General features: G+C 34.6%; 1 protein-coding gene across 1 annotated transcript in view; it reads left to right on the top strand.

Annotated features, from left to right (window-relative positions):
• The window catches only part of LOC110024336 (MACPF domain-containing protein At4g24290-like), a 46,106-nt gene extending 31,678 nt beyond the window's left edge, over positions 1–14,428 (top strand). Inside the window, exon 7 of the mRNA XM_020724242.1 lies at positions 13,482–14,428. Within this exon, the coding sequence (XP_020579901.1) occupies positions 13,482–14,180 (699 nt within the window). The 3' untranslated portion in view covers positions 14,181–14,428. The remainder of the gene's footprint in view (positions 1–13,481) is intronic.
• The last annotated feature ends 527 nt before the right edge of the window (positions 14,429–14,955 follow it).

Raw genomic sequence — 14,955 nt, forward strand, 5'->3', positions numbered from 1 at the left:
CCAATAGAAATAGGAAAATATTTTGTCAATCCTCCTTCAGTTTGAACACAAGTAACAGCTCTAGTATACATATCTTTAATGACTTGAATATAAGTCATATCAACACATTTCTTCTCGAGAACTCTCCAAAGGATATCTCTTGGAACCTTATCGTAAGCTTTTTCTAAATCAATAAAAATCAAATGTAGATTCTCCTTATTATCTCTGAACTTCTCCATCAAACCTCTCAATAAATGTATAGCTTCCATAGTAGACCTGCCAGGCATAAATCCAAATTGATTATGAGAAATTTTCGTGATGCATCTTAACCTATGTTCAATTACCCTCTCCCATAATTTTAAAGTATGACACATCAACTTAATTCCTCTATAGTTTGCACACTCTTGTGCATCCCCTTTATTCTTAAAAATTGTGACCAAAATACTCTTCCTCCACTCCTCATGCATCTTTTTAGTTTTTAAAATAATATTAAAGAGTTTAGTAAGCCAAGAAACTCCCAAATCTCCCAAATATTTCCACACTTCAATTGGGATATCATCAGGTCTTGCAGACTTTCCACCCTTGGTTTTCTTTAAAGCCTCCTCAACTTCTTTTTTGCTAATGCGACGGTAAAAATGAAACGTTTTATTATTATTTACGATATTAAAATCACTAAGTTCGATCGTATTTTCAGAAATTTCATTAAAAAGTTTATCAAAGTAACTCACCCACCTATGTTGAATATCTTTTTCTAAGAAAAGTACTTTTTGATTTTCATCTTTAATACACTTTACTTGAGTTAAATCTTTACTTCTCTTTTCTCTTTGTTTGGCTAGTTTATACATATATTTTTCACCCTCCTTAGTATCTAATCTATTATAAAAATCAATAAAAGCAGAATTTTTAGCGTCACAGATTGTTCTTTTAGACTCCCTGCGGGCCGTTTGATATTTTCTCCAGCTCTCTAAGCTTTTACATTTAAACCAATTTTTATAACATAACTTCTTATATTTTATCTTTTCTTGCACATTATTATTCCACCACCAACTATTTTTATTTGTAAATATTTTTTACATCATTGTTTTAAAATTTCTTTTCTCCTGAATTAATTTTATTGATTAGTAGAACCTGTTCCGTTAATTATTAATTTAGTTCACGAAAAAACAAAATAGGGCTGTGTTTTGAAAGACTACTAATAGCTTAATACCGTTTGAACTGAATTAATTCCTTGTGTTTAATAGCTATTTGGATTGCTTTAGTTTTTCTTCTGGTTCTATGGTCAATTAAGTGGTAGGTACATAAAAGAAAGGTGTATTTGAGGAGATACCGTAGAAAATGATCAATTTTGTTTGACAGTGGCTTAGTCACAATAATGAGTTTATGCTTCTCTAATTATTTGGGCGGGAGTCTCATGGTCTGCCTTTACGTAAAATTACTTCCAATTACATTAGAATTTAAAAACCATCTTTCGGATGATTATTATGAAGTAGATAACTTGTCAGTTTTTGCAATAATTATAAGAAGGCTAAAGTCTGTTGAGAGAAGTTGCAAGAAAAGAAAAAGCTACATCTTGCATTGTGCTATATCATGGACTTGGCTTTAAATGAAGAAAAAGAGATTTATGTTGTGACTATAACAAGAGAAAGGAAATTTAAAGGCTTGTTTTAGTCAAACATATTAGAGTGGAGATAATCAAATCTTAGTCAAAGATGAACATATCAAAGAAAGATGAAATATTTTTTTATGAAATTATTAAATGAAATTTTAAGGATTTATTTTTTTGTAAGGTCATCTTAAATAAGATTATGAAAAGTGTAATAGAAAGAACCAAATGCGGTTGAGTTAGTTGTTAACAAAGATGCATAATGGCAAAGCTTTAGTCTTAAGATGAGTTCCCTTAAGATGAGATCCCTTAAGATGAGATCCCTGCTTAGATTTTGAGAGTTGTGGGAGATAGTTTGTTTGCTTTCTTACATTGTATTAGAGATTGATTTGGCCTCCGCTATTTTTGCTAGCCATGAGGTCTCTATTGAGTCTTCGCTACTTAGGAGAAAAGATAAATTCTCCGTATACCTTACCAAATTTAATTATCATTTCAATAACCTACATGGACGAGTCACCTCTTCAAGTTGCTTCCTACAAATTAAATGGGCTAAGTTTTATACATAGTCTTACTCTATCCAAATGTTGATTCGAGAAAGCAGAAAGATAAGTTACCTAAATGGTATCATCTATCTAATCTAAATTGTCAACTCTTCATCACTATTATGGACGAACAATGACTTGGTAATGCTTTGGGTAAATAATTCTTTTTAAGAACACACTAGATCCCTAATGCTTGGTTGATAATATTGCACAAGTAGTTTGAGAGAAAGCTAGCATGGTGTACTTTGATTTTAGAAGTTCTGCTCAATTATGTGAATTATGAAGTCATGCTTGTGATCTCAAACAACGAAGCATGAGTGTTATTGAATACTTCACCAAACTTGTAAAAATTTGGTAAGAATTCGATATCTCTGAGTTAAATAATTGATTTTGGTAGTGTACAGGTGAATACATAAAACTGGCGGAAGATTGAAAACCTATAGTTTCCTTGTAGATCTTAATAAATATCTACGTGAAGCATATTAATTAATCCTTGAGATACATTTATTTCTAAAAGTTGAAGTAACATTTTATGAAGTTCAAAGGGACGAAAGTAGATAGAGAATAATGCTTGGAGGTACTAAGAATTTAATGAAAGAATCTGCTTTTGCCATCATAAGTCTTGAGCAAAACCCTATAAATGAATCAATGCATGTAAATAAATAATCTTTTGTATGATTTCTATAAAGAGACTAATCGTAGGAGAGAAAGTTCTTGCAAATTTTCTAGCAATCCAATAGATTGGATCAACATTGAAAATAAAAACTAAGACACATTTGTCAAACTAAAAGTGACGGATGAAAGATGAGAAACATAAAAATCTTGGAAACATTTGGACCTCCATAAAAATTTGCTCATTGTTGAAAAATAATCAACTTCACCCTTTTAACCTATAAAGGTATTTTTCTCTTACCCTTTACCATATCATGGGAGGCTTAAATTCATGGATTATTGACTTGGGAGTTTTAGAACATGTTACACATTTTTCTCACATATTCTAATCTAATGTTCCATGAAAATCTCAACATCGAAATTGCTGATAGATTACTCTCCTTTATTATGGGGATGTGAGCTATTAGAATTACCCGAGTTATGTTTGAGCTCTATTTTACATGTTTCAATTTTCTTTTACAATCTTTTACAAAATATTGCTATTGTAAAATCACATTCTCATTAAAATTTGTGATTTTCAGAACTAGAGATCAATGAATTTGGCTGATAGAAGATTCTAAAAAATATAATTTTCTTTGTTACTAACAATGATATTTCTTGTCTTAGAAAATAAAAGTCAAATTATGTTATTGATATTATGGTTTTGGTCATAGTAGTTTTTTATATTTTAAAAATTATTTTCTTCGCTATTTGATTTTACTGATTTTTCTCAATCTGAAATATATTAGTTTGCCAAATGCTTAAAGAGCTATCTCTAAACCTAAATCTTATGAAGCTATCAAATTTTTTTCTTATTGTCCATAGTGATTCTCGGGTCCCTTTCAATTATCAAAATCTTCAATCCAAGTGGTAGTTTATTACCTTTATTGATGATCATACCCTAATGTGTTTGCTATACTTATCAAAAGATAGAGATTCTATGTTGAACAAATCCTTAAAAAAATTTATATTATTGTCAGAACCTATTTCTCCCTTGAAATTCAAGTTCTTGGAAGTCACTAAAGTTAAAATGATATTATCTATCAAGGTTTGTGGCTCAACAAACCTCAATAAATTGGTTTGGCTGAATGAAAAAAAAATATACTTCTCTAAAAGGTGGCTTGATCTATTAAGTTAACAATTAATACTTTTAAATGCTATTAGGTTGATGAGTTTAATGACATCCTCATTTCTTGCTACTTTGTAAATCGACTTCTTATTCATGTATTTAATTTAAAACTCCAGGTTATGTATTTTCAAATTGCTTTTAACACTTGTGTAGCTTCAAGTCTTCTTCTTAAGATATTTGGGTGCACTATTTTTGGCTCCAATTTTTCAAAAGTTTTCAAATGCATTTGTCTCGGGTATGGTGCAAAACAAAAGGGGTATGTGTTTTTTTATTAAAAAAATATTTATATCGATGGGCATCATCTTACTTGAGAATAAATCTTAATATTTTCTCTTCTATTATTCTCCAACTCACTAATATCACAAACCTTTTAAACTAGACATTGAGATTATTGAAGCTTTTGTTCACTCCACCTTGCATCTTTTCCGAGCGCCATATTTACTCTTGAAAGAATAATCTACAACGAAGTCATTTCACTTTATCTTTTGAATCTTGTCGTGAATCCTAGATGGACTTGTTATTGAAGAGATGCCCAGAAGATAGGCTCGTATCTATATTCAACAACATATAGAAAACATAGTGAGATATAACCAGCTTTTTTTTGTTGAAAAATTTTTTTCTCCAACATAGCAGAGATTGAACTTTTGAAGGTGATTGAACAGACCCCTAAAAATCCAAAATATAGAGAGGGGCAGTTCGGGAGATAAGAGCTCTTGGAAAGGATGAAACACAGGAAGTTTTTCAAAGCTACGGATGCTATTCTTGTGAGATATAAAATGGGTTTTCATTGTGAAATATTGACCTAGTTGTTCAATCGAGAGATATAAAGCACGTTTGGTCGCAAAATGTTTCACTTGACTATGTTGAAATCTTTACTTCTATGGCAAAACTTAACATCATTTGGGTTCTTTTGATGGCAGTCAACCTTGACTTACCAATTCTCATTTTCTTATGTTAATATTGCATTCTTGATTGGTAAATGGAAAAAAAAAAAATGGATCCTCCCCATTCATTAGTGTATTTGGCCAAATAGGATTCCTTTGCAAATTAAAAAAAGGATTTATTTATGGGCTCAAACAATCAATCATCTTGAGCCTGGATTGAAAGACTTACCAAAGCTTTGAGTCAGCAAGGATTCTAACAGTCTCTCTTTTATCACACATTGCTCATCAAATACAAAGGTGATAAGTTTAGCTTGTCATACTAATTGTGTATGTTGATATTATTTTCATAGGAAATCATGATTTAAAGGTAAGTTTCTTTGAAAAAAAATAGCAGAAGAGTTTGAAATCAATGATCTTGGGCGTTTCAACTTTTTTCTTGGGATGGAAATCTCTAGGAACAAATAGTCTTACCATCTCTCAAAGAAATTATGTTCTAGATCACTTGAAAGAAAAATTTTTAATTGGAAGCAAACTTGTAGGCACTCAAATAGGTACTAATATTAAATTGAGTGATGTCCGCGCTAGTTTCATAGTCAATAAAGGAGGATATTTAGTATTGGTAGGGAATTTATCTATTTGTGTTAGGTATGACTCATATACCATATAAGGGACAGATGCTGGAGCGGAGTGGAAGAATTTGTCCAATTTGTGGAGTTTCGTTATGTGAGTTGGGGGTGCAGGGACAACGACCCCGCGGTACGGTACATGGGTAATTTTGTAATTTTATATTGTACTTCAGAGTTTACTCCAGGGTTATATATATGCTTTTTTGTAATCTTAGGGCGTATCCCATATTCTGTACTCTTTTCTGGAATTGAAAAGAATTCGCCGCTCTGCTCCTGAGGATGTTAGCATCTTTGTCGAACCTCGCTAAATCTTTATGTGTTCTTCTGGATTTGTGTCGATTCTTATTTTTTTCGCCCTAATTTCTCAACAAGAGGTATCAGAGCGAGGTTCTAGAGCAGAGAAGAAAAAATTCGGCGCAGGAAGGACAAATTTCGAAAATTTGACTGCTAGGCTTCAGGGAGTTTGACGATTGCGACACTTTTCAGAGAAAAGTTCGGAGAAGGATTTCGAAAAGGTTTGCGGCAGTTCGAATTTGTCGCAGAGGAGTTTGATTGTTAGGTTTCAGTGACGAAAGCTTTGGAGTTTTTCTAGCTTTGGTGAATTCGGCTGAGGCAAGGGTTTCACGGCAGGCCAGGAGGTCGCAGAGGAGCGGTTCATAATCGCTCGCGACAGAGCAGACGAAGCTTTGCGCGGGCTTCTTTTGCGCCACAAGAGGTTCGTAACGAGGCAACGACGTCAGCGGAAGGGATTCGACTTGAGCGAGGTGCTCGCGGTTGTTCGGTAGTCGGGCGGCGGAGCGCATTCGAGTAGAATTGGAAGGGAATATTCCCTTTCAGGAAATTGTCGCGGAAAAGAAAATTCCTGTTGCTGCACGCGGACAAAAGCGAAAAAGGAAATTTTTGTTATGCGGAAAAGGAAATTGCGTGCAGGAGATATTCCAGGATGCAGAAAGGAGGAATTGGAAGGGATCTTCAGATTTCTTTGCTGGAGGCGGCTGCAGAGGTGAATCCCTTCGATTTCTTTGGTGGAGGTGGTTGGGGAGGTGAAGAAAAGAAAATTTTTTTTCCTGGCCCGCAGAGAAGAATAAAATTGGAAGGAATCAGGGAATAGCTCTTGATAAGTAATTTCTGGTTTCAACAATTTTCAAAAATTAGCAGAGGATTATGCAGAAGAATTCGTTGCAGAATCAATTTCAAATGATAATTTATGGTGCAAAATTTAAGGTGGTGAAGTTCGATGGAACTGATAACTTCAGATTGTGGCAAACAAGGGTTAAAAATTTGTTAGCGCAGTAAGGGATCCTGAATTCTTTGCGGGTAACGAAACCAGATGCCATGGAGGATGAATGTTGGAAAGAATTGCAACGAGCGGCAGCAATCATACGCTTATGCCTAGCAAATGAAGTTATCTATCACGTGATGAATCTAAAATCTCTAGGGGAGGTATTGAAGAAATTAAAAACTCAGTTTATATCCAAATCTCTGACGAATAAATTATATCTGAAGTAAAAACTATATGGGCTAAAGATGCAAGAAGGATTTGATCTGGCGCAGCATGTGAATAATTTCAATCAAATAATCACAGATTTATCATGACTTGATGTGAGAACTGAGAATGATGACCGAATAATGATTTTGTTGTGTTCATCGCCTTCTTCCTATGAACACCTGGTGACTATTCTTATTTATGGAAAAGAAACTATCAAAGTTGATGAAATTACTGCAGCTATGTTGACTCATAACCAACGGAAGCAGAATGCAGGAGAAAACTCTCATGACGACAGTTTATATGTTAAAGGATAAACAAGATCGTGGAAAGAAGAAAAAGGAGGGTTCTGGAAGACAAAATTCCAGATCAAAGTCTAAAGACAAAAAGACGATTCATTGCTACAAGTGTAAGGAGTCAGATCATATGAAGAGAGATTGTTCAAAGTTTAAGAAGCAGACTGAGGAGAAACATGATGCATCATCGAAATCTATAACTGTGGTGCAGAGTGACAATTCAAAATGCAGTAATGGTGATATGTTTTCAGTTTTATCAACTCAGTTCACGGATGCATGGATTCTTGATTCAGAGTGCTCTTATCGCATAACATCTAACAAAGAGTCGTTTACTTTGTACACATTAACTAATTCTGGCTCATTCTATTTAAGTGATGATAGATGTTGTAATATTATTGGTATTGGTGAAGTCAGAATTCAGATGTATGATGACACTGTTAGAACATTATGTGATGTCAGACATCTGGAGAAGAATTTATTTTTCGTGGGCATTTTACATAGAAATGATTTTATTCCTAAGACAAATGAAGATAGAGAAACCATCAGAATTGTTAAGGGTGCATTGACTGTGAAGAAAAGAAAGTTAACTGTAGGTAATATCTACAAACTGTGGGAGTACAGTTGTAGGTGAAGTTCATTCTGTGGAGTCAGATGATGATAATACAAAGCTATGACATATGCGTCTGGGTTATCCTAGTGAATGTGGGATGACAAAATTGCATAGAAGAAACCTTTTGCATGGTGTTAAAAGCTACAAGCTCGATCTTTGTAAGTTCTGTGTTATTGGAAAACAAATAAGTCAGTTTTATAATTAGAAAACACAAAATTAAAGGGTTTCTTGATTATGTGCATTCTGATGTATGAGGCTCTACCAGGGAATTGTCATTGAGAGGATCTCTGTATTTTGTTACATTTATTGATGATTTCTTCAAAAAAATTTGAGTGTATTTCTTAAAGCAGAAATCTGAAGCATTCTCTAAATTCAAGCTGTAAAAAGCTAAGGTGGAGAACCGAACTGACAGAAAAATCAATTATTCGAGGTTTGATAATGACACAGAGTACACAGATTCACAGTTTCAGAAATTTTGTGAGGAGCATAAAATTCAGAGACATTTTTCAGTGCGCAAGACACCACAACAGAATGATGTGGTAGGATGTGGTAGGATGAACAGGTTCTTAACTGAAAGGGCAATATGCTTGAGCCCGAATGCAGGGATTCGTAAGAGTTTCTGAGTAGAGACTGTGAATATGACATGTCATCTCATCAATAGATCACCTCAGGCATCATTAGGTGGCAAAGTTACAAAAGAGGTATGAACAAGTAATCCAATTAATTTCGATCATTTACGAATTTTTGGTTGTCCTACTTATGTGCATGTACTTGGAGATGAAAGATTAAAAGTTGATGCAAAATCTAAGAAGTGCATCTTTCTGGGCTATAAGAAAGGTGTGAAATGATACAATTTTTGGGATTCAATTGCAAACAAGACGGTGATTAGTAAAGATACAGTTTTTGATCAACGGTTTATGTTGCAGCAGAATCAAGAGAAGGTGCTAAAGAACAGTTTCAGTTCAGATGCAGTGCAGATGAATTTAGAATAACATCCAGGAACAATTGAGAGAGTTGAAAGTTCAAATCTAACACTTGGTGATTCCATTCCAGATGATCTGCAAAATTACAATCTAGTCAGAGACAAACAGAGACACACCAATATAAGACCTCCTAGCATATTGGGTTATAAAGACTTGGTCTGTTGTGCACTTCTCATCAACAACGTGATCTAGTTACTTTTCAAGGAGCTATCACCAGTCAAGAGAAAAAGAAATAGATGGGTGCAATGGTTGAGGAGATGAAGTCTTTGCAAAAAAATCGCACATGGGAGCTAGTTGAGCTTGCTGAGAGAAAAAAGACTATTGGGTGCAAGTGGGCGTACAAAAGGAAACTAATAGTATTAGAAAAAAAAAAGGAAAAGTTCAAGACTCACTGGTAGTAAAGAGATTTTCACAATAGAAGGGGAAAAATTATGATGAAATCTTTTCTCCTGTGGTCAGACATACTTCAATCAGGGCAGTGCTTGCATTAGTAACTATTTGAGATTTGCATATGGAGTAGATGGATGTTAAAACTGCATTATTGCATGATGATATGGAGAAGCGGATTTACATGGAGCAACCAGAAGGGTTCACTCAACCTGGACAGGAGCATTTGGTTTGCAGATTAAAGAAATTGTTGTATGGGTTGAAATAGTCTCCAAGACAATGGTACAAGCGTTTCGATGGCTATAAGCGATGTGAGTAGTTTATGTGAAGAGTCTTGATGATCATTCTATTATTTTTCTGTTACTGTATGTTGACGATATACTAATTACTGCAAAGAATATGAATGATGTCCGTGGTTTGAAAGCTTTATTGAGCCATGAATTTGACATGAAAGACTTGGGTTCTACGAAGAAGATCCTTGGAATGAAGATTTATCGAGATAGAGGCTCAAGACGATTATGTTTATCTCAACGAGACTATGTTGAGAAAGTGCTAGACAGATTTGAGATAAACAAAACAAAACTTGTGAGTACTCCTTTGGCAAATCATTTTAACCTTTCTTCAGAATGGTGTTCGAAGACAGATAGGGAAATCGAAGACATGAAAAATGTTTCATATGTCAATGTAGTTGGCTGCTTGATGTATGTAATGATATGTATTCATCCTGATTTGACTTATGCTGTTAGTCAAGTCTGCTAATACATGTCTAAACCTGCAAGGCGATATTTGGAAGCAGTGAAGTGGGTTTTCAGGTATCGGAAAGGTACTGTAGGTTATAGAATTATTTTTGGCAGTTAGCAGAATGATCCTTCAGTTGTAAGGTACGTTGATTCAGACTATGCAAGTGATTTGGATGACAGAAGGTCTACAATTGGGTTTGTGTTTACTCTTGGTGGAGGGCCTATATGTTGGAAATCAACAATTCAGTCTATTGTGACATTATCTATAACTGAAGCTGATTAAATGGCAGTAGCTAAAGCTACAAAAAAAGCCTTATGGTTTGCTGGGCTAGTAATGGAACTGGGCGTTGAGCAAGATGGAGTTCAGTTGCATTGTGACAATCAAAGTGCTATTTATCTGACTAAGAACTAGGTGTACCATGGGAGAAACAAGCATATTGATGTCACGTATCAAAAGATCAGAGAATTGATTACTTCTGGTGAGATATTGTTGCAGAAGATTCATACTAATGAAAATGCAGCTGATATGTTGACTAAGTCAGTTACTATCAACAAGTTCTTGCATTGCTTAGACTTGTTGAAAGTTTGCAGTTGCTAGAGAAGCATGGTGACCCAACCCACTTCAGTGTGTAAGAAACTTCATGATGTATTTCTCCTAAGGGGCTAGATATTCGCCAAGGTGGAGATTTGTTAGGTATGACTCATATACCATATAAGGGACAGATACTGGAGCGGAGCGGAAGAATCCGTCCAATCGATGAAGTTTCGTTACGTGGGTTGGGGGTGCGGGGGCAATGGCCCCGCGGTACGATACAGAGGTAATTTTGTAATTACATATTGTATTTCAGGGTTTACTCCAGAGCTATATATATGCTTGTTTGTAACCCTTTGGTGTATCTCATATTATGTATTCTTTTCTGAAATTGAAAGGAAGTCGTCGCTCTGCTCTCCCAAGAATGTAGTCATCTTTGTCGAACCTCATTAAATCTTTGTATGTTCTTCTGGATTTGCGTCGATTCTTGTTTTTCTTCACCCTAATTTCTCAACAATTTGGCTCATAACAGATTTAGATTTAATGTGGCCTTTGCAATTACTATGATAGTCAATTCATGCATTCTCCTCATGAAGAACACATGAATACTATTACTAGGATTTGCAAATCCCTAAAAGCAGGCATTAAAATAAGGCTTCTCTTAAAGAAAAGAGAGTCCATTGTTAATCAAGTTTATACTGTTGTTGATTTGGATGGGTCGATAGAAGATGGAAAATTTATTTTACGATCTTGTACATATCTGTGGAGCAGTCTTCTAACTTCAAGTAAAAATTAAAATGTTATGGCAAATAGTAGTGCAAAGTAGAATTCAGATCATTTGCTGCTTGGATAAGTGAATTAATTTGATTTTAAGCTACTTCTAACAGAACTTTAACTATCATGACTCTTTTGATAGTACATTTTGACAACAAACCTGTTATTAGTGTAGCTTATTACTCTTTCTATCATGATCACGCCGAACATATAGAGATAGCTCAATATTTTATCGAATTTTAAATAAAAAATATTTGTGTGCTTTATATATTCCTTCAATTATGCTGCAAGCATCATGACAAAAAGATTGCTAGATCCTTGATCGAAAAAATGATTGATAAGCTAGGTTTGGTGGATGTTCACAACCCCCCTTGAGGAAGAGGATGAGGAGGGAGGGAATGAGGGGGTTATATTCTAGTTGCCATTCCTTTTAGATAAACATTATTTTCTTATTTGGGCACATGTATGTCGGCAACCTTCATTCTTGTTAAGTGAGCTGATGGGTCCTAATGTTCTTAATACTTGACATGCTCCTTAGATGGTAAGACATGTACAATATCTGCTGGCCAGCAACAGGAGGGTCCCCCGATGGCTGGATCCATGGACTGAAGCCATGGATTGATGACTTTATAAGGATGAATGACCTATGGGTTTGCATGTTCTTGGCTGATTTGGTACACAACTATGAACTGTCTATTCTATCTATCAAATATATTCAATATGTTTTAAGAGAAAAATTGTATTAATTATGTATTATTTCTTATTAGTATATGTATTATTTCTTCCTTGTTTACACATCTTAAAACTCTTTGTTAAGCTAAGTTTCTGTTTAATAATAGCATGGATTTTTCCTTCATGGATTACTCCTTTTCTTCCCTCTATTTATGTTCTACTTCTTTTTGACAGTGATCATATAAACATGCTTGCTAGATATATTTGAAGTATGCTCTATTGTTGTATGTTACTTGTAGGTGGTATGGTTCTAATAGATAATAAAATTGTTGAAACAAGTAAAAGTCAAGTGAGGATTAATAGAAGCGAGGATATGATATGCGAAATTATTGGTATTAAATCTAATAATTATTAGTCCATATTGTCGCAACAGCAATTGATATGCTTATGTATCTTGATCAATTATATGAGAGGTGATATGGATAAAGAATGCTGAATCTGGGTTTCTTAAAGTGGAGGAGTGTTTCAAGAATGCTGTACGATAAGAGCTCATTATAGGGATCTAAAGAATAAATTTATAAAAGTTTAATTTTACAAGATATGTTGTATGGATCAAAATGTGGAGTATATAGAAACTATTGGTAGCCAAGTTGAGTGTGAAATGAAGATAGATTGATAAATGATTATATTTCTACGATACTAAGTTTAGAACTTTTAAATATATGATAGTGAAAAGTAAATGTAGCAGGTTTTCACACCAAGGAAATAGATTATAAATGTGGAAGTATTAGTAAGGAAAAAGGTTGATCGATTCAATAAAAATTATTTGAGAATGAAGATTTATTAAGCTGATCAATGTTGTTAAGATACCATGAGTGTTGTTAATCGGTGCAATCTGTTATCTGTATGAGTTGAGTCAATGATTATTATTTTTTTATTCTATTATACAAATTAATTACCTTATTGCAACATCTGCTTGTAGAAAAAAAATTACATGAAAGATAATGAGAATTTCCAAATTCTCTGCTTAACATCTATAGTTTTATTTAAAATCCTTGTATTAGGACTCCCACCTTCTCTTCTTACCCAGTAATAGATTAGGAAAATAGAATGTCACCAAGTTAAAAAATTCCAAGCACTGATACAAAAGTTATGCATAAACTTGATTTTCATGGATATTCTAAAACCTAAACTGGTTATATGATATTCGAAGTTCATAATGTGCTTTCTTTGTTAACTCATGAAAAAGACATTTGAGGCTAGCAACTTAAACACAAAGCTCTAGAAACGCGGATATTGTTTCTTTTTGAAATGGCACCGATAGTCTTCAGCTTCAATATGCTCTATTGGATATGAAAAAAATTGGCAGTTGGCCTGTGAAATAAAGTAGGTGGTTTGCTTTTAAGGATTGCAGTGAACTTCTTAATGACTTTGTGGAATTCCATCATCTTGGACATATCCTTTTGTCTATAATCTCTCTCAAAATATTCTTTTTAACTATTTTATATTTTTCTTCCCATTAAAAAACAACAATCTGGCACACGGATTCTATCAATTATTAACAGCATTTTCATCTTTCCTGCAAAGGTCTCGAGTGCTTTCAAGCCAGTAACTGGGCTGCGGCTGTACCTCGAGGGATCAAAATGCAACCAGCTAGCCTTACACATACAGCACCTTTCAAGCCTCCCAAGCATGTTTGCATCAGCCACTTCCTCCAGACTTTCCAAGTGGCAATCATCAGAAGACTCGGCCCCGGAATTTATCGAACCAATTCAGTGGAAGAGCTACTCCAGCATCTGCACTGCTGCTGTAAAACACAACCCCAAGTGGTTCGAAATAGTTTCTGAGGGCGCCTTTGTCGTCACCGGTGCTCAGCTCGTGACAAAGGACAAATGGTTGAAGAAATCCCTCCACCTTCGTCTTCTCTTCACTCACATCCCTAACTGCACCATCCAAAAGACCGAATGGGCTCAAATTCCAGCAAATTCACATAAAGGAAGCTTTTTCTCAAATATCAGCACGACATTTAGTTCGACATTCACCGGCCATCAAAACCTGTCCGTAAAACAGGAGCCTTCCACGCTAAATTCTGGTGTTTTTCCTGATGTTCCGCCTGCACCAATACAATCGAAGAAGCTGCTGAGATTTGTCGACACGTCTGAGATTGTTCGAGGTCCAAATAATGTGCCTGGCCATTGGCTAGTTACTGCAGCAAAGCTAGTCAAGGAAGGGGGAAAGATAGGCTTACACGTCAAGTTCGCATTGTTAAATTTTTCTGACCAGTGATAGGGATTCCTTTTGTAAAGTATCAGGATTTTCTAGTGCTTGTATATTGAGATATCAGTGATTGTTAAGGAAATTAGGCCCATTTATATGTATGGCGTAATTTTCTTTCTTTTTTTTTTTTTTTTTTTTTTTTCCATGTAAAGAACTGAAGAGCAGATTGCAGCATCCGACTATCTTATGATTTACCTCCGTGCTTGTACAGGAACAAATGTTATATTTAAGTCTGTTTAAGGCTATATAGCCTGTTTTTGTAAGAAATGTGAGGGTTATGTTGGTTGCATATTCCAGTTTCAGAAGTGATCACTTTGAAATTTTTTTAGACTTTCTCCTATTTCAAAATTATGTAATGTAAACTTATTTTGAAGATCATTAATTAGCTATTAAATATGCAAGTATTAATGTTGATGGCATGAGATGCATATTGTGATAGATTAAGGGTGTGCAGCCTAAATATGCAAGTATTAATGTTGATGGCGTGAGATGCATATTGTGATAGATTAAGGGTGTGCAGCTTATTGGATAATCTGTTGATAAGTTGATTAAAAATAATCTGTTGATAAGTTAGGTGTGGTCGTTATTATAAAATTTTATTATTTTGAAAAGTCAGAACACTGACAAAAAGCTGCCACCACACTTATCTGATGTACCTATCTGGTGTGAAAATGCTGTCAAAACGTATAAAATTTTATCATTTTGAAAAGTCATACCGCTGCCAAAAAGCTGCCACCACACCTATTTGGTGTACCTATCTGGTGTGAAAATGCTGTCAAAACGT

This window comes from Phalaenopsis equestris, unplaced genomic scaffold (genome assembly GCF_001263595.1).
Source record: "Phalaenopsis equestris unplaced genomic scaffold, ASM126359v1 Scaffold000002, whole genome shotgun sequence".
Taxonomy (NCBI): domain Eukaryota; kingdom Viridiplantae; phylum Streptophyta; class Magnoliopsida; order Asparagales; family Orchidaceae; genus Phalaenopsis; species Phalaenopsis equestris.